This window comes from Lasioglossum baleicum, chromosome 18, assembly GCF_051020765.1.
Source record: "Lasioglossum baleicum chromosome 18, iyLasBale1, whole genome shotgun sequence".
In the NCBI taxonomy this organism is placed as follows: Eukaryota; Metazoa; Arthropoda; class Insecta; order Hymenoptera; family Halictidae; genus Lasioglossum; species Lasioglossum baleicum.
In genome coordinates, this window is record NC_134946.1 from 4,260,757 (window position 1) to 4,280,592 (window position 19,836).

The following is a 19,836-nucleotide window of genomic DNA, read 5'->3' on the forward strand; positions in this document are numbered from 1 at the left end:
ACAAAAGTTGTAATATGTAAGGAGGTGAATATAGTATCGGAGAAAAGAATTTTTTCAAAGTCATTCTTTTCAAGTTTTCAAGATCACGGATGTTTTTTCTATCAACAACTGTTTATGCTATATATGGATTTTTAAAGAGAAAAGAAGACAAATTCAACGATATATCATAACGTGCCTATTTATGTCAAGATTTAAAATATTCAAAAATTTTCAAATTTGATGCGCGCCCTTTCCCCATGATCCAATCGGCCCAAATTTTTTCCAAATCATTTTCTCAACATTTGTCACAACGCTGGGTGGTTAGACCAAAAAAATTTTTAGTCAAAAAATAAGGTCCACCTAATATACATAGATTTATGACACAGTTCTACGAAAAATTTCTAACTGTAAAAAAAGTAATTATTTAACGATTTATATCATGGACACATAAGAAGTAAGTATTAGATTATTTCTGATCTGTGTATATATGTGTTTACTCTATCGTACACTGTATTAAATAAGTTATTATAAAATTACAGACGTATTCTATGTAATTGTACTTATAGATAGCAATTTATATTTAATGTAAGATCAATTATGTCATAATTATCAAGTATTCAAGGTCGTCTTCTCAACCTTCCAGTTTTGTTATCTTCAAGTATATTCCTCCTTTTGGTGCCACTAATAACCCAGACGAATCGAATACGTATGGTATCATTGTTTTCTCGCAAACATCGACTCTGTGATTGCGGAGTATTTTGATCAGTCCGAGTTTCGTTTGACAATCTGCAAATTTTATACCTGGAATTTACATAGTATGTTAACAATCCAGTCAGCCAGGCCTGCCTCGAGCAGAAATCGAGCCCATCTGCCAGGCAGAGTCCAGGACCGAGCAGCTTCTGCCGGCAGAAAGCGTTACCTATGCGCGCGTAGACACCCGTCCAAAAAATCGAGCATTTTGCTTACTGGGAAATTGTTCAATTAGTTAAAAACATTTTAATCCACTTCAAAAGGTAAATTAGATAATCCCTCTCAATTAAAATTCACAAAATATGTTCATATTATGAGAATGCTCGGAATCTGCTCGATTTTTGACAGCGCATCCTGCCAGCATAAAGCGATACATCTGCGGAGGCAGAAGTTAGTCCACAATCGAGTAGATTGCTTACTGGGATCGTGTGATTCCCTTCATTGTTATTCAGGATGGTTCAACTAAGTGCGCCACCTAAAAATTACTTGGTGCATATATGAAAAAAATGGTTGAAACAAAACACTCGAAAATGTATCACTTGCGCTTATCGATCGAATATGAGAATAATTTTGAGCATTGCTTGCATTAAAAATCATTTAAAGTCAAACCTGTTTTTGTGCGGTAGATAGAGACCGCATAAAAAAAGTCTCGCTTAAAAAATATGTCAAAGCTTTACGATATAGCGAGAAAGTGCTTTCCAAACAAAATAAATAATTAAATTACACATGGATACATTTTAAAAAATTCTAATTTCTCATTTTGAACATGGAGAAATTTTCGATATGTACATAATTTAATACACATACAGGGGGAATACATAATTCAATACATATCAGCAGAATATCTCGGAAAACGCTGTCGTTATGGTATAAGAAATAGGACATTCCATTTAAAAAAATCAAGGTGATCTTGGAATCCACCACTCCACCTACAGGAAAATTAATACTACGTAATGCAGCCCATCATACCAAATAACTTTTGTAGGAACACTTTTTTTGATACCGACACCGTCTTCCGAGATATCCTGCTGATCTGATCTCATATTCATATACCTTATAAAAAAAAATCGCACAAATAAAACGCATCAAAAAGACCGCACAAAAACAGGTTTGTCTCTATACGGAATATCTAAGGCCGTTATTAGACTAGGCCACTGGTGGGCAACTTGGTGGCGCAACTTGGTGGCGCCACCGAATTGAAGAGCTTTTATGAATCGGTAACTGGTGGTACCACCAAGCGTTCATTCCCGCTGTCGATGTAACGCTGTGTCGTGTTCTTATGTATTTTACGATAAATGTGGAGGTAATTTGAACGTCAATTGTTCATGTTTTCGCGATGCTGGTGGCGCAACTTGGTGGCTTTGTCTAATAGGCTACATTCAAATCAATACCCCGGCTGGTGGCGGCGCCACCAAATGTTGCCCGGCCGGTTGCCGATGCCGTCCACCAGATCGGCAACTATTTTTGGTGGCTCCACCAGTTACCGTAGTCTAATAGGTTACATTTGTTTCAATGCCCCACGACGTGCTGAGCCACTGGTGGCGCAACCGAGTTGCGCCACCAGTGGCCTAGTCTAATAACGGCCTAAGTAGCAAATGATCATCAGCTATCCAGGACTCAATTCTCTCTTTAACCACAAGATTAAAAAATTTACCCTTTACAATAAACAAACTCAAGTTAATCTTTATATTTCGATAGAAGGACGAAAAGTACAGGAAAAATTAATTTATTAAATTGTATGCTACGCTTGAAACCACACAACTTTCGTTTCAACCAGTATCTTTTACCATTTTTTAGTAGCTGGATGACCCTGTATTTAATAAAACACGTTACATATTTACCAATGCAAATTCTTGGTCCTTCACCGAAAGGTATATCATTCATGGGATTTCGAGCTTGAACAGCATCTTCGGTGAAACGTTCGGGAATGAAAGCATCAGGATTTGGATAGACCTTGGGATTTCGATGAATTGTAAAGAGTGGTATCCAAATATCTGTTCCTTTTGGAATTGTAAGCTTTGTTCCTTCGAAACAGTAATCCGCCGTAGATTTTCTCGATATAAGTGGTGCAGCCGGATATTTCCTCATTGTCTCTGCGAATATAAAAATTTATTAGTTTAGATTAGTCTCTTGTAGTCCGATGTATATTTCCCGGCATGGGTCACGCGTGTGACACATCTAAATGGTGTAATGAGCGCGTTCGCGCGATTCACGCGAATATGCATTGTCGGGAGCGAACAGTCGCGAACTAGTGATCGAAAAGAGAAGTCTGTGTGACAAAGCGAGAATAACAACAAAAATAATTCAATTTTATTAAACTTATTGCTTAACACTGATCGTACGACGACCGGTACAATAACCGATTCCACATTTTTTTATTTTATAATTACTAAAATTACAAAGATGCTTCCATTAGAAATGATTAGATAAATTTCTTCACTCGAGCACATATTGTTGAAGAAACTGTGAGAAATCTGAATAAATTCTGTCTTGTAATTTTTATAAAACAAGATATATGTACCAGTTACATTTTGAGATCGGTGCGGCTAATGTGAAAGTCGTCGTATGTACTTACCGCGGAATACCAGATTCAAATATCTCATCTCTTTAAGTTGCTCGTATTTTAATTCTCCCTTATTTTTATCGTCATGTTCTCGAATTTCTTTCCGAAGTTTATCCTGTATATCGGGATTCAGAGCAAGCTCATACAGTGCGTTGCTCATCGTTAAAGCAGAAGTTTCAAAGCCAGCAATGAAGAAAACATAAGCTTGAGCAGCCAAAAATGTGTCTGTGATCTCTGCAAGTGAAATAAAGTCAAATTTTATTAACAAATATTTCGAAAGCAGCTTATTCGATCTGTGATGCGTCCAGATACATAATGACAAGAAAATAGTTTTAAATACTAGTAATAACTATAAATTGATTGAAGTTAGTATGAACATAATTTACAATGAACATAAGTCTTTGCAATGAAAATAATCGAAAAGCTAACGTTTATTATTGTTTCAACTGTGACGTATAATATTAACGTAACCGCGTAAACACGTGAAATATTATGTATTTGATAAATATTTTTATATATGCTTTTAACTTGATTCTGAATTGAAATTCGACGCGAAGAAGGACGGCGCATGTGAAAGAAAGATACGCGGAGAGTCGCGGCACAGTTCAAAGGATTTCCCATACGCTGTTCTTCGTTCCGTTCGAAACATTCATCGTCGAGATTGAACCATTAAATACAATTGAAATTATATCGTGTTTGGTCTTGTTTAAATCAGAAAAATGCCAGAAATAAGTTAGTGAAAGTCCGATGAAAAAATAATGACAATTAAGAAGTTTTAACATTCGATTCATGGTGTCAATGCTGTGGTGTTCACACCGATATACCCGAGCCGAGATCAATATACAGTAGAGTGAGTAGGCACTTGACAGCGATCGCACAGGCGACCCCGGACAGTAAATGCGGATTTACTGTAAATATCATCGGAATTATATCATATTTGGTATCGTTTTCATCAGAAAACGAATATGTTGGTCAAAGTCAAATAACACTGTCCAACACCAAATTTGTTTTCAATATACTGTTGGGTCCTTCTTATAGAGATTTTTGCGCTGATTCCGAATCTGTCCTTAATTTTTCTCCTATACGCACAGTTTTTGAAAAACATGGCTTTGAAAAAATAAAAACCTATTTTTCAACTTTAAACAAATATTGTGATGTTATTATAAAAGATATTGAATTGTTCTTTACAGCAAAAGTGTCTGTAGACTTTCCCGAATACAATGATATCCAATATTAATACATTATGATTGTTTAAACATGTTTAAACAATGATTAAAGACGGAGAGACACCACTTTTGCACCAATTTTTGAGGATATTTTCGAATTTATCTCAAAAAATTAGGGTCCAGCGGAAAATCGAACTATACCACGCAATAGAGCAGACTTTTATCTTGAAAAACCCCCGTTTGAAGTTTGCGACATCGACGTTTTTTTTCGAACTAGAAAGCAAAATATCTTATTTTTTCGCTCGGACTCACGTTTTATGAAGTAATTTGTTCGCACTTACTAATATTTTCCAATTTATCTGGTTGTCTCTTGAGCTGGAGGAGCATGTTAACGAAGTCCGGTCTAACAATATTATTTTCGTCTCTGTAAGCTAGGGTTTCCGAGATGAGGTTAGTGAAGAACGTCGTAACCTCCTCCTGTGGTAGTACATTACTGAGTAATTCGGCAAACCATGGCATCGATTGTCTAAGACGGAATCTTATTATATTGCCAAGGCTGGAACTAAATACTGTTCTACCCAAACGACGAAAATCGCTATCCGCGTCTGCCAAATTGTTCGCTTCGATCCCAAACGCACAGATACCGATCACATCTGTCGTGTATTTTGCCATTAATTCACGGACATCCACACAGTCTCCCTCTTTAATGACTTTGTCAAGATATTGTTCCAAACGATCGGAACATTCCAATATGAGCGGGAACATCTTCTTCAGTTTCCCGGACGTAAATACTGGAGCAAGTCTCGCCCTCAGTGGCCGCCATCTGTCTACCTTCAAGTAGAACAAATTGGGAGACAATGGTTCTGCCTGGAATTTGTTTAAATTATTACTGAACTACGAATCTTCGTGCAAAATAAAAAGTTTGTGCGTCAGTTGCAAGATACAGAAGCTAAATATAAATCTACATGTTATAACTTCAACCAATATAAAGTGTCCCAATATTTTTGTGACATACAATTTTGCATTTTTTAGTTTTTTCTTTTATACTAATGCAATTATTAAGAAGAAACAAGCCGGTTTTTTTTTAGGAATATATAGTGTAGCTTATACTCTTTACTTTAACATATAATTTAACTCAGTTTTGCACGTAATTGCATATCCATTCAAGGTATACAGCTTAGAATCCAAAATTATATTGTGTCAAAATATTTTTGCAAGGAATTTTCTAAAAAGATAGAAAGTTTGCCGTATGAGGCTGTAATAGCAGACTAGCAAAAAGTAGCTGTACTTTTCTCAAAACTTTCACTATTTATTATACAATTAAACTTTGAACGGGTATTTCTCGACACCACCTTTTTCAAACTTCCGTGCATCATAACTCAAAAATATATTTACACAACTCAGGATCTGATAATCCACAATAGGGACAAATTATTTAACACATTCTAACCCTTGTTTTTTAATTAACCCTTGTGTAGCCGCCAACCGGGTACCCACCTATATATATATAGTATATATGTATAGAGAGTGCATTTCTTTCAACAACTTTTTAATGTACTTCTAAAAAATATTACAAAACTGCTCCGACTGTCCATTCCTTACAGTCGACTTTTATTCTTTGCTACAGAAGGCTTGAAGATATTTTTGGTTATATATGTATGTATGTATGTATATCTTTATTGTTTCCCCTTAAGGTTACAATTCTTCTATCATTCCTCTATTACAATCACTCATTCTTTCTTTCTTACAAATTTTTTCTTTAACCTATACGCTATCGCTATAGAGAGAGAGAGAGCAAGAGTCATAATATATTCCGCATACATATACACATATACATATATACACACACACATATATATATATATATATATATATATATATATATATATATACATGCATATACATACATATACATGTGTACTACACATTCTTTCTAATATGATATAATATGCACATATAAAACCTATAATGTATAATATTTTATTCATTCTTGTTTTCGGCCTTCCTTTTCCGTCCGTACCTCTCCCATTCCCCTCCTTTCATTCACATTCTCTCTCCAATCTTCCACCTTCCTCATCCACTCTTCCCCATTTCCCTCGTCATCCAACACCTCACACATTCTCTCCTGCCATCCATTCTCCTCGTCCACTCTCATGCACACTTCCCACACATGGTCCCACGTCTCTTTTTCCCATCCACACACTCTACACACTCTCAGCTCATCCTCCAACCAGTATCTATCCCCCCTCATTTCATTTCCTAATCTGAATTTTGCCACCCTTTGCCATCTGCTCTCCCCCATCCCTTTTTCAAATAACCCGGTAACCCCTCTCCCTTTACCATCCCATACCATTTATTAGATCTTGAGTTTGCTATTCTTTCCCATCTTTCCTCTTTTTGCCTTTTCTTTTCCCTTTTTATAATTTCCTCGCTTATCTTTTCTTTTCTCTCCTCTAACCACTTGTTCATCTCCTCCGTATCCCACCCCCTTTCTTCAAAGAAATCCCCTCGCTCCTTTTCCCATCCATCCCTTATCCCTCCCTTTCTGTCTCTTCTCCTAATCTCTCCCCAACATATCCTTGCCAATTCCCCCCCTTTTCCCTCCGCTAGCTTTTTCTCGTAACCCCACGCCCTCAATCCTGCCCTTCCTCTTAACAGTTCCCTTTGCAGCTCCTCCCTTACCATGTATCCCGGTGTTGTCCTCCCCACTCCTAATACCCATTTTAGGTACCTCTCCTGTAACTTTTCTATGCCTTCCCTCTCTTTCCACCCCCATATTTCTACCCCGTAATTAATTACCGCCCATACTAATTTATCAAATAGCCAAATTCTCCTACCCCAGTCCTTTCCATATTTTTGGTTATATAGTAATTATATTTTTATATTCATTATTATTACTATAGACTGCGGATCTTTATGCATTTATGACATCTGAAAATTTTCAAAAATTGCTAGAACATCAAATTCGATAGAATTTGGTTCGATTTTTTATTTATTCCAGATCTACAAAGGCTACTGCCGCTGAAGACAAGATTTTATTCAATACCAGTTTCTCAAAATTTACCAACGAAAACTGAAAAATTGAAAAATACCTTTTCGGAAATGTGAATGGAACGATCAGAGAATTTCGAAAAATCTCGTATTAAAACATCCTTTATAAATTTCGGATCGTGAACGACGAGAATTGGCGTTCTTGTTGTAAATAGTCCGACGAACGGCTCATCTCCATACTGTTTGTGAAGAGCGGTCAAGAAATCACACATTGCCAGTTTTGTTAACAACACATCCTTGATGTTACCAAACAATGGTATAGGCTTTGGACCGGGAACATTGCGGACTTTCCAAAAGTCGAAGGTTGAAGTGAAGTAATAGTAAAGGGCCAAGACTATGGTTACGACTCCGAAGAGTATTTGTAACAATAAGTAAGCCATTGTTCTGCAGTGTGCTTCGTTCAGTAAAATATTCCTGTAAAACATTATTATTGATATTCAGAAATGAGCTTTTCAGATGGAACATCATATATCAATATCTTAATATACATGGTGTAGCCGGATGGATTGTAACCGAGCAGGCGGTGATACTGCATGTAAAAATAAGTCGAAAAAAAGGAATAACATTTGTTTGTTTGACGCTTCGTTTTCGAGAAAATCTAGTTTGAAAATGCAGCGAATACACGTGCTATTGCACTGACGCGTCTGACCATGATCAACCAATTCTACTTTGTGCTTATACTCTAAAACAGGAGTCAGCAAACTTGTTTTGGAAAGTGCCAGATCGTAAAGTTTTTAGGCTCGGTGAGCCGAGTAGCAAACTCGAAGATAAATATTTACATGGGTAATACTACTCCTAGATCAACAGAAAATACAGGTTCAAAATTTTCTTACTGGGAAATGATATTTTTACAAAATTTTTTTTTCTATTTGATTTATTTTTAATGATTATCTGATTATTTTAATCTTAATTTTTTCATGTAAAGCACAATATTAATCTCGCGGGCGGGTTAAGAACCTGCCGGCCCCTGCTCTAAAGCACGCGAACCTGGCGGAACCTTAAACTCGATGTCCTCGAGAACGAAGCGTCAAACGAAAGAATGTTATTTCCTTTTTCGACTTACATCCAGTGTCGCCAGTTGAGCTCCAAACGGAGCTCCACATTCTCCTCCTTTTCCCCTTCCATTATCCCATTCCAGCACCATGCGCACACTCCAACGTCCCCCACTAAGACCGTAGACCACGGTGCCCGTGCCGTAGACTGAACTGGTCATCAGAAAGGGGGTACTTGATTCCCCTCGATTTTCTCAAACTGGCGACACTGCTTATATCCCCTGCTCGGTTGTACCAACCCTCCGGCCACACACCCTGTATAAAGCAGAAAAGAATGTCTGTATGATCCGATCGATACGATTCGATCTGACGATCGCACGCCGTTTACTTCCGGTTTCCCCACCACAAAGATATGAAGTTTCTTGACTCTTATCTTAGCATGTGTACACAATAAATATTTCTTTTCTTTGGAAAAACTGCAACCTTAAAAACTCGATCCGCTTGACGCAGGTAACGGAACTAGAAATCGTCTTTATCGATTTCGCTGTCGAACTGGAACCTCTCGCGGTCTAGACAAGACCGAAACTGCATAAGACAATAAGCAAAATTGTGTATTATACATATATAGATGTCGCCAAATTTGTAAGTCACAACGTTTAAATAAATTATGTAAATATATATATATAATTATACAGTGTCTTTCGTTCATCTGATAACGGAAATATCTCGTGACGCACTGAATATATGAAAAAAATTTGTTTACAAAATTTGTTCGGTATGAAGGGAACAATCATATGGTGTAATTTTTTCAGGACACTAATGGTGTGGTGGGGGGAATTCCAAAGTCAAATTAATTTTTTTAAATAGAACTATATATTTTTTTAGTCATAACATCTGGTTGCCGGCTAGTAGCTGCACACTGTAAACAAAGATAGGCCTTCTTATGTCTCCTTAAGCTTCTTTACTTACCGGAATAAATAAACATAAAATTTATAATTCATATATCCTTAACAATTTTATTTATCTTTTTTTATCAAGCTATAAAACCCCACATGGGATTATTAGCAGCATACACATGGCTGTGCATGCTGACATTACATAGATAACTCATAAACTGAGCAACTTTATTCAGTATGCCTAAATAAAATTGCTCTGTTTATTAGTTAATTGAATAATTTAATTATTTTCTGCGCTTATCAATATTTAATTTAAGTATAAGAATTGTCATTCAACGTGTCCACCATTGTTCATAATGCATTTTTCTATCTCTTTTGACAATTCCTTTTCAGCATTTCTTCACATTTCGTCTGACTCTTCAAAATAAATGATAAAAAGGTCCAGCTTTGTTTACAGTGCGCAGCTAATAGCCGGCAACGGGATACTACCATTGCCTACTTAAGAAGTTACAAGTTTATAATATAATCAGTAACGTTTTGTACTAGTAAATAAGATAAACTGCTACGTCATTGAATTCGTCTCGGAAAATGCTATCGTGTTATGACAAAAAAATATATGGTTTTGAGTCCTGCAAAAATTACACAATATGATTGTTCCCTTCGTACCGAACAATTTTTGTAACCAAATTTTTTTCATATATTCAGTGCGTCACGAGATATTTCCGTTATCAGATAAACGAAACACTTTGTATACATTGCATTCGGAAATTATGCTCCTCGACAGTAGTTTTTGAGACAATGTTTAATAAATGGTCAACTTATTTGAAGGTCACTTGTCACACGTCCGGCAAACACCACTATCAACAGAATGTGGGATACTATATGTTGCTAAAATTTACATTTTACCATTAGATGAGGGTGTCCTCTGTATATTTTCTGTGATAATGAAAAGTCATTTTCATCAGAAATTTATAGAATATTACTCAATAGAATTCGACAGTAGTTTTTACAAATATGTGCGGATTTAAAATATAGAATGGCCGCGAGTGACAAAGGATAAATTGTTTATTGTCACACGTGCGGCACACGTGACTACCAAGAGAATAAATCCGGTTCTGGAAATACATGATCCAAGTTTGGGAGCCTATTGCTTTTAAATTAATACGAACTTGAGCTAAAGACCATTTAAAATTTTGCCCTATGTTGCATTTATGAAGGTTAGAACTGTTATTCTTCGGCACGTGTTCAGCAAGATTGTAAAAAAACGTACATTTGAAATGTAAAGTTCAACATTGTCATGTTATCTATTGTTTGTGTCAGGTAATATTTATGCGCCGAAGAAGTTTGTCTGTGGAGTTTTATCTACGCTTCCAAGGTAATTTTAAAATTTTGTATAGTCATTATGAACACTCGACGCATTTTTAAATACAATTTTTTCGAATTATATTCTTTAAGCCAAACAGAATCTAAGGTATAAAAAAAAGGAATAACATTTTTTTGTTTGACGCTTCGTTTTCGAGAAAATCGTGTTTGAAAATGCAGCGAATACACGTGCTATTGCATAGGGATCATCTGACGCGTCTGACTATGATCAACCAATTCTACTTTGTGCTTATACTCTACTCTAAAGCACGCGAACCTGGCGGAACTTTAAACTCGATGTCTGTATTATAAAGTACTTATTTAACAGGCAAGAAAATGTTCGCTTAGAAACAGAACATGGCATTGACAAATTCGATACAAGTCGGTACCCTGTTCAGACTACGTGACTCCATTTATTTTCGAGCTAAAATCGTCCGAAAAATAAGCAGCAAAGAAAATCGCGATGCGTATCAAGGACGTGGAGGGAAAGTCTTTCCCAGGAAACGCATAGATTGCGTGGGCTCTTCCCTTGGCGACCGAAGTGAGTTCTAGCAATCACAAATTTTATTGCCTGCGCTCGAGCTTGGCTGCACACGGCGCGCACTTAAAATACGAAAGTGTGTATAATTTTTAGAGAAAATATATTAAAAATGCCACTTCTGTGTCACCTGGCGATTTTTCTAACATTACAATAAATTATATATAACGAAAATCATTTGTAAATAGTGTCGAACGATCATAAATGAAAGTTGTCCTTAAAGAAGAATTTATTTTACTTTCAATGTTTTGGACAATTATAATAAACAACAAGTCGGAATGTTAAAACAAGCATACTAGTACTACTAACATGCTACTATCACAACAAACATACTATGTAGAACATTTACATTTTCCACCTAACGCCCAATAGTTTATTGCTTCAACCATTTCTGAATAGATGGACTGAAACGATCTTTACGTTTTGATTCACCAAACCAATCTTCTTTGATCATGTCTGCAGCCTTTTCAGCGATCATAATAGTTGGGGCATTTGTATTTCCAGACACGATATTCGGCATAATCGACGCATCTATCACTCGCAGTCTCTTAATCCCGTGTACTCTAAGTCTGGAGTCCACGACAGCCATCTTATCGGACGCTGGACCCATCTTGCAAGTCCCACACGGATGATAAATCGTCATTGTGTAGAATCTTGCGAAGCATTTCCAGTAATCGATTGATGGAAATTCGAAAGGGATACATTCTGGGATTAGATTCGGATTCGCTGTGGCATTTAGGCTTTTCAAAGTTGGTGTCTGGCTGAGCTTATACATGAAGTCCGCACCTTCTGCCTATAATGATCAAGAAATCATTTTTCTTAATATACTAATGAACTGGAACCGCTCAATGAAAAATTCGTCCTTCAAAATATTCAGAAAGTCAACTGACAATCTTGTAAGTACAAAACAATACAATGAATGAAAATTACTGACCAAAACGTCAAGATCATGTGGATCCTGAAAGTAATTGGGAACGATGATCGGATGTTCGTTCAAGTTTTTCGAGCGCAACTTAATGTACCCTCTGCTACGAGGCCTCAACAAAAGCGGAACGCCGGAGTACGAACTTCTGTATAGGATGTTCTCATACATAACCGCGTAAAACTCATCCGCCACGTTGGTACCTCTCTTTTCGAAAAGACCGCCTTCGGATTCGTCTGCTACACTTGCCAGGAATATTTGTACATCAGGATAATCATCTGTCTCGTTTGCATACCTGAAACAACATTTATTTGCCGTATTAATGACATATTTTATTCTATTGCTTTCGCCAACAGCCCCTTACGGAATTTATACAGTGACTCCCACTAATATTCGGACACTCTTAAAAACACCGTAACTTTTCAAATATTGGACTATGCGATTTGAACTTTTTTGGAAAGCTAGAGCAATTAGTTTACTACAGGATGTGAAAAGAAATTTTTTCGAAAATTGCATTTGACCGGAATTGTAGAGGAAGTACTAAATGTTGCATTTTACAACTTTTTTATGCGGGCCTATATTGAAATTTTGAAAAATATGTTTTGTAGATCTGTGTGGGTTATGTGCATTGTGAAAGTTTCATCGAAATCGGTTGATGCGGGGAAAAATGACAGTCATTGAATGATGTAAGAATTCTTAGATTTACTGCTGTTATAGGCCGAAAAAACCGTGAAAATCTGCAATTTTTACCATCTTTAAACGCTTGTAGCTCATTGCAACGTCGACCGATTTTCACGAAATTTTCAGGATATGTCTAATTGAAACAGATCTGCAAAACGTATTTTTTAAATTTTCAATATAGGCCCACATAAAAAAGTTGTAAAATGGATCTTTTAGTATTTTCTCTACGATTCCGACAAATTGCAATTTTTACCATCTTTAAACGCTTGTAGCTCATTGCAACGTCGACCGATTTTCACGAAATTTTGCAGGATATGTCTAATTGAAACAGATCTGCAAAACGTATTTTTTAAATTTTCAATATAGGCCCACATAAAAAAGTTGTAAAATGGATCTTTTAGTATTTCCTCTACGATTCCGACAAATTGCAATTTTCGAAAAAATTTCTTTTTACATCCTGTAGTGAACTAAGTGCTCTAGCTTTCCAAAAAAGTTCAAATCGCATAGTCCAATATTTGAAAAGTTACGGTGTTCTTAAGAGTGTCCGAATATTAGTGGGAGTCACTGTATAAAACTGGTATTTCTGAAACTTCTATGAGAAACATGCAATTCTTTCGAATTTTTGGATATTAAAATATTTTTCAAACATGTTTGCCTAATCTGATAAAACCCGACAGAAATACTCGTTGATAATAATAATAAGACACAACTACCATAACAATATAAAGATTTTAAATTTCTGGAATTGTTTAAACATCGATTTTGTAGTTAAAAATTCGAAAATAGTTAACAGTCGTGTAGGGTATTAGATAGAATGTTCATGAATTTTTTCGTAATTTGTTTGTTAAGGAAAACATAAGAAGCAGAGCATAATTCATTGAACCGTGCTCACCCTATGACTATCCTTGTGATAGGGGTAGCGACTGGAGACTTGTCACAGAAGCTTTTCTTCGGCGGCCCTATCGAATGATATCCAGCAAGGTCAATTTGGTTTGTGGACACATTTCACTCCCTTGTCCAGCTACACCCTTTATTTATTCATTACCGCAACAAGGTACTTACTTGGAATTAATAAATGCCATAGCCTCGCAAATAGGCAACGCGTACATAACTCCTGTGCGATTTATAGCGAATTCCTCGACACTGTCGATATTCAGAGATTCCGGCAAATCGAAAATAAATTGTTTCTTCGTGTAATTCGCTGGTGGAGTAATTAGATAGGCCATACCACCAATCGCAACGTGATCCTGAAGATTTTCACCAACGCCGGGTGCATCGTGAACAGTATCCACTCCTATATCATTTAAATGATCTTTTGGACCGACACCAGATAACATCAACAATTGTGGCGATTGTATAGCACCGGCGGATAAAATGACCTCGCGTTTTGCTTTGACCTTGCGGCGGATTGGACCGATTCGAAATTGGACTCCATACGCCATCTTCGATTCGCTGTCTGCAAAAATAATTATTATCATAAAAAATGATCAATATACTTACAAGTAACACTACCCACTTTTTGTTTCGGCTAAATACGCTTTTTAGGAGTAGAAAGCACCCCTCAACCTCTGGAGATGGAAACGTTTGTGGCTAATTATTTCTTAAAGGATTCATATTTTTCTATAAATTTGAGCCTATTTTCCCATAACGGATTCCATTTCTGATTAGCACTTTTTTCAGAAACTGTATCCTTTAAGGGGGCCGTCTCCTAGCAGATGACGGTCGCGCGTGAACACTCACACACCGCTAGAGTACACTCACACACCGCTAGACCACATATACGTACGCGAGAATTGCTAGGATCAGGGAAATGCGTTCTGATTTCTCGATAATGCAAAGACGGGGGTTTTTATTAGTCAAAATCGCTAGATAAAAGATCAATCTAGCGCGCTGTTTGCTTCAAAAGTCGTTCTTTTACGTTTCCGAGCAATGATTTTGCAATATTCGGCTGCATGTTGCCCGTCGCATGTTGCCCGTCAGATGGCGCTGCAGTCACGCCGGCGTACTAGCCTCTCCGACGGGCAACATGCAGCCGAATATTGCAAAATCATTGCTCGGAAACGTAAAAGAACGACTTTTGAAGCAAACAGCGCGCTAGATTGATCTTTTATCTAGCGATTTTGACTAATAAAAACCCCCGTTTTTGCATTATCGAGAAATCAGAAGGCATTTCCCTGATCCTAGCAATTCTCGCGTACGTATACGTGGTCTAGCGGTGTGTGAGTGTACTCTAGCGGTGTGTGAGTGTTCACGCGCGACCGTCATCTGCTAGGAGACGGCCCCCTTAAGAAATAATTAGCCACAAACGTTTCCATCTCCATAGGTTGAGGGGTGCTTTCTACCCCTAAAAAGCGTATTTAGTCGAAACAAAACAACACGTATTTAATATTTTTCGGTGTTTGATAAATACTTTAAATTTCATTCAAATCAGTGAGTATCAGTTGGATAGTGTTACTTGTTAGTGTTAACCCCTTGTCGTACCATTTACTTTGCAGTTACAGTGATTAAAACGTCTTTATCCCCAAAAATGTCGTAGAAGGGGAAAGAAAAAATATTTATATTTTTTGTATGGCTACATTTATGTTAATGCTAACATATTAATTGACAACGAATCAAAATTTCATCTAAATGAAATGGCGTGACATTCATATTTGCTAGACTTTGCTAAAATCTTCTTAAAAGAAATCTTAAATAAAAGCATCCCACGCTTTTATGGCACATTTCATAAAAGGTACGAGAACTAAGTTAAAATCAATACAAAAGATTATAAACGAAGAGGATCAAGGTGAACACTGGCTAACAAAATTGAAAGAAATTCCCAATAAACACAAATCAGAAAATAAGTATTTCCAAAAAGTTATTTAAAGAATTATAAAATTACTTGTCTGCACTTACCTATCAGTATCTTCTCCGCTCGCGAACGTACGCTCACATGCAGGTTTTCTCTTTTCGAAGCGGACCGAAGGAAAGCTTTCGCAGTGCTGCATCGCAAACCGTCTCTCAAGGTACCGTGGGAATAAGTGAATCCGGTTTGAGTGGCTCCATTGACATCCACAACATTGTATCCTATATCTTTGCCAGCCTGCATCAGATAATCGATCACAGGAGTTCGGTATTTGAAATACTCGACAGTTAAGTATCCGCCGGTCTGATGATAAGGAGAATTCTTGTACTGTTCTATCTTCATGTCTTCCGACTTCTTGAAGTAAGGTAACACACTCTCGTAATTCCAGCCTGGGTTTCCCAGCTCTTCCCATTGGTCGTAGTCTTTCTTGTTGCCACGAACGTATAGCATCGCGTTCAGCACACTGCTCCCTCCGAGAACCTTGAATATTTTCAAAAATTGCTGAATTATTGGCACATTAGAACTTTCTATATGTGAACGAAATCGTAGTGAATACCCAATTTTATACAGGGTGCCCCATTTTAAATTCCCAATTGTTTTACCTTGCCACGTGGCCAGTTGCAGCGGTGCTCATTCATCGCTTGACAATAATTATCCGACGGCTCAGTTTTAAACTGCCAATCCAGAGGAGACAATTGCAAAATCGGAACCAAAATAGGTACGTCCGACAAATTCGGTTCGTCCATGCCAGCTTCCAGCAGTAACACAGACCAGTTTCCATTCTCTGACAGTCGATTGGCTATCACTGAGCCAGCTGATCCAGCTCCGATCACCACGAAATCGTACTCATTTCTCAAATTGAACAATGACACAGGTTTTACCCTGTGTGGTCGGTCCACGATATCTCGTCTGTACACTCCAATCAACATTTGCAATAAAATCAGCAAACTCAATTCAGGAACGTATGTGGCTGCTATCCTAAACGCTACGAGCCTGGCAGTTTCCATCTCGATCGACTCACTATAATATCACTGTTAACTGAAAACAAGAATTTGTATTGTATATGATTTCCAAATAGAATTTATTTCACAATTGTAAAATATTGTCTTGATAGGCTAGATCTTGTATGTATACCCTTGTATAAAACGAAGAATTGACAAAAGTGCATACAGCCAAACCTGTTTTCGTGCGGTAGATAGAGACCGCAGAAAAAAACCGCACAACAAAAAATATTCGCAAACTTCATAAATAGCTATAACAAATAATCTTTCACAACACATTAAAGAAAATTTCTTTTTATGCGCTGGAGAGGGGCTGAATAAAAAAGTCTCACTTTGAAAATATGACAAAGCTTTACGAAAATGCGAGAAACTGCTTTTCAAACAAAGTAAATAATTAAATTACACATGGAAACAATTAAAAAAATTTCAATTTCTCATTTTAAACATGAAGAAATTTTCAAAATGTACATAATTCAATACGTATACAATGTGTCCTGCTGAAATGAGATCAGCAGGATATCTCGGAAGACGTTGTCGTTATCAAAAAAGTGTTCCTACAAAAGGTGTTTGGTATGACGGGCTACATTACGTAGTATTAATTGTTTTCTTGTAGGTGGAGAGGTGGAGGACATTTCAAGGTCACCTTGATTTTTTAAAATGGAATGACCTATTTTTTAACTTCCCGATTTTATAGGGAAGTTATTGTAATGACCCCGAAAATCGATTTTTTAGCAGATCTTCACGTTTCATGGTCATTGCAGTCATTTTAGACTATTTTCAGCAAAATGTTCGTATGTGTGTGTGTGTGTGTGCGCGCGCGCGCGTGCGTATGTCTGTTTCTATGTGATCAAATTTTTCGTTAACGTTTTCTAAAAAAGTAACAACGCGATCAGAATGATGAATGATGCAATCGATGTGCCCCGTCGTAACTTAGAGCTGATTAGATTTTGGTCCATATTGGTCAAGTAGTTTTTTAGATTTTTAGTTTTTTTCGAAAGGAGTTGATTCTACAATGCAATTTATACGAGAGAACGTAAAGTTTCCATCGAAAAAACAAACGTAATTACACAAAAATTTTTTTTTTTCATTTTTTTTAAATTTAAAAAATTTTTTTGACTAAAAAAAAAATTTTTTTTCTTTACCTTACGCTAATGTTTCCGCTTACAATAATCGAAAATTATCCCAATGCAAGAGAGAGTTAATCATCTCTACTCCCGAGAATACAGTTTCAAAGAATATCGATGAAAGTACAAAAAAAAATTTATATTACAATCTGTAAAAAAACAATCAGTTCAAAACGAATTATTAACTGAGACTAAATTGAAAATTAATATAAACTATATGATAATTATTAATAACATTGATGTTGAAAACGGATTGGTTAATTGAGCACACATGCGGAATATTAAAATTTATTACTTTTCAAGAAAATACTAAAATTCCGTCTATATTGTGGTTAGATTTTCAATTGGCCAGAGTAGGAGTGAAAGTAAGAACTCGTTATCGTGATTATATGAAAAATGCAAATATTCATCAAAATTTAACACCAATAATAAAAATATCGAATCAAGTTCATATGTCGAGTGAGGAAAAATATCAAATCACACGTAGTCAATTTCCAGTGGTTCCTGCTGAAGCGATTACGATTCATAAAAGTTGTATGTAGCACTGAGCAGAGTTTCAAAATTGAGCGCGGTTTATATATTTTGGGACAATTTAAATTAACAGTATCGAAGAAAACCAAGACCAATACTGCAAACCCGGAGAATGAGGAGTTGTATCGTTTTCGAAAAACTAATTAAGACAATTTATTTTGCAACATTAGTATGCTATAACAAGGAACCAAGCGAGCAATGAGACTGCGATGTTCGTTTAATGCGACGCCATATAGCAAACATTTTGATAAGTAGAAAACTATTGAATTTCCCTGAAAACGTATAATCTTATTAAAACGTACACTTAATAATGATAATAATATACTGCAACTAACGAATCGGGAAGTTCTTTGTGTGGCTCGTGGAGAGTCACACACCAAATCAAAAAAATCCTATCCGCGAGCTCGCGAAGCGAGCGAAGCGAGCGAGCAACAATAACCCTCTAGTTATACCATAGATCGATAGAATATCGAATTCTGAGTAGAAAAGTGTTGATCTTCATATGTCCTAAACCTAATAGTTAACGAGATATTATCGAAACAATTTTCTTTCTTCTTTGGATAACATCTCGTTAACTATTAGGTTTAAGACATGTGAAGGTCACCGCTTTTATACTCAGAATTTGATACTCTATCGATCTATGGTATAAAAAATAGGACATTCTATTTAAAAAAATCAAGGTAATCTTGGAATGTCCTGCACCACTCCACCCACAAGAAAGGAATTAATACTATGTAATGTAGCCCGTCATGCCATACAACTTTTGTAGGAACACTTTTTTGATGACGACAACGTCTTCCGAGATATTCTGCTGATCTGATCTGATATTCATATACAAAATAAATATTCATATATAAAAAATCACATGAAACAAATCGCACAAAAAAAGACCGCACCAAAACAGGTTTGACGGTATTAAAATTATTTTGAACCTACCTAGACGACTGGTATGAAAAACAGAAGTTCCTTCTATTTCAAATTTCGAGACTGAGATTTACATGAAAATCCGCAATGAATGAATAATTTACGCGCCAGACAACACTTCGCTTTACACACAGCTTTTTCCACAAACGTAACGTGTCAAACTGGCCGAAAAAGATACGCGGTGATTTAAAATGTTACGGTCTCAATCTCTGCGTCAGCTGTTTTGTTGATGGTTACAGCCAATGTGCATCGTATGCATTGTCCGAATGCATATTTAACAGCCGTCGCGCGGTATTCAATGCAGTGCAGGAAAGTCAAATTTTCGAAATATCGAATCTGAAAAAATGTTTACCAACTATAGGAATTAATGTTAAAACAGAATCATACACTTCGTCACCGTAGATAGTTCTCATATAATACGTTATTTATACAGGACATTTTTCAATAGAAGGTGTACGATTAAAAAGAAAAAAGCAATATTTCATAAAATTAAAAAAGATTTTATTAACAA

At 36.4% G+C, this 19,836-nt stretch overlaps 3 protein-coding genes across 7 annotated transcripts in view; 1 reads left to right on the forward strand and 2 right to left on the reverse strand.

The window, feature by feature from the left end:
- Flo2 (flotillin-2) overlaps nucleotides 1-19,836 on the forward strand; it is a 181,376-nt gene that overhangs the window by 139,572 nt on the left and 21,968 nt on the right. The gene's annotated exons all lie outside the window — the stretch shown is intronic.
- Nucleotides 446-9,140, reverse strand: LOC143218107 (cytochrome P450 6a2-like). 2 transcript variants are annotated; one of them, XM_076443105.1, is made up of 7 exons: nucleotides 8,985-8,999; nucleotides 8,573-8,816; nucleotides 7,551-7,923; nucleotides 4,800-5,325; nucleotides 3,305-3,526; nucleotides 2,571-2,822; nucleotides 446-780 (listed from the first exon to the last, which is right to left on the reverse strand). In XM_076443105.1, exons 2-7 carry the CDS (start codon nucleotides 8,632-8,634, stop codon nucleotides 611-613), a joined length of 1,605 nt encoding a protein of 534 aa, XP_076299220.1. In that variant the 5' UTR covers nucleotides 8,635-8,816; nucleotides 8,985-8,999; the 3' UTR covers nucleotides 446-610. The 2 variants fall into 2 exon arrangements, with proteins under 2 accessions (XP_076299220.1, XP_076299221.1); XM_076443106.1 differs by lacking the exon at nucleotides 8,573-8,816 and having other exon boundaries at nucleotides 8,985-9,140.
- LOC143218166 (glucose dehydrogenase [FAD, quinone]-like) lies at nucleotides 10,666-16,752 on the reverse strand. Its single transcript, XM_076443200.1, has 5 exons — nucleotides 16,348-16,752; nucleotides 15,796-16,225; nucleotides 13,963-14,356; nucleotides 12,232-12,514; nucleotides 10,666-12,090 (listed from the first exon to the last, which is right to left on the reverse strand). Exons 1-5 carry the CDS (start codon nucleotides 16,750-16,752, stop codon nucleotides 11,671-11,673), a joined length of 1,932 nt encoding a protein of 643 aa, XP_076299315.1. The 3' UTR covers nucleotides 10,666-11,670.

Excerpts from the sequence above, each read along its gene's own strand:
- LOC143218107 (XM_076443105.1), bottom strand. The coding sequence starts at position 8,634 with ATGGAAGGGGAAAAGGAGGAGAATGTGGAGCTCCGTTTGGAGCTCAAC. Across the intron at positions 5,326-7,550 it reads CCATTCACATTTCCGAAAAG|GCAGAACCATTGTCTCCCAA; the intron begins GTATTTTTCAAT and ends AACAAATTCCAG. Across the intron at positions 2,823-3,304 it reads TTTGAATCTGGTATTCCGCG|AGACAATGAGGAAATATCCG; the intron begins GTAAGTACATAC and ends TTATATTCGCAG.
- LOC143218166 (XM_076443200.1), bottom strand. The coding sequence starts at position 16,752 with ATGGAAACTGCCAGGCTCGTAGCGTTTAGGATAGCAGCCACATACGTT. Across the intron at positions 16,226-16,347 it reads GCAACTGGCCACGTGGCAAG|GTTCTCGGAGGGAGCAGTGT; the intron begins GTAAAACAATTG and ends AAAATATTCAAG. Across the intron at positions 12,515-13,962 it reads ATGGCATTTATTAATTCCAA|GTATGCAAACGAGACAGATG; the intron begins GTAAGTACCTTG and ends ATGTTGTTTCAG.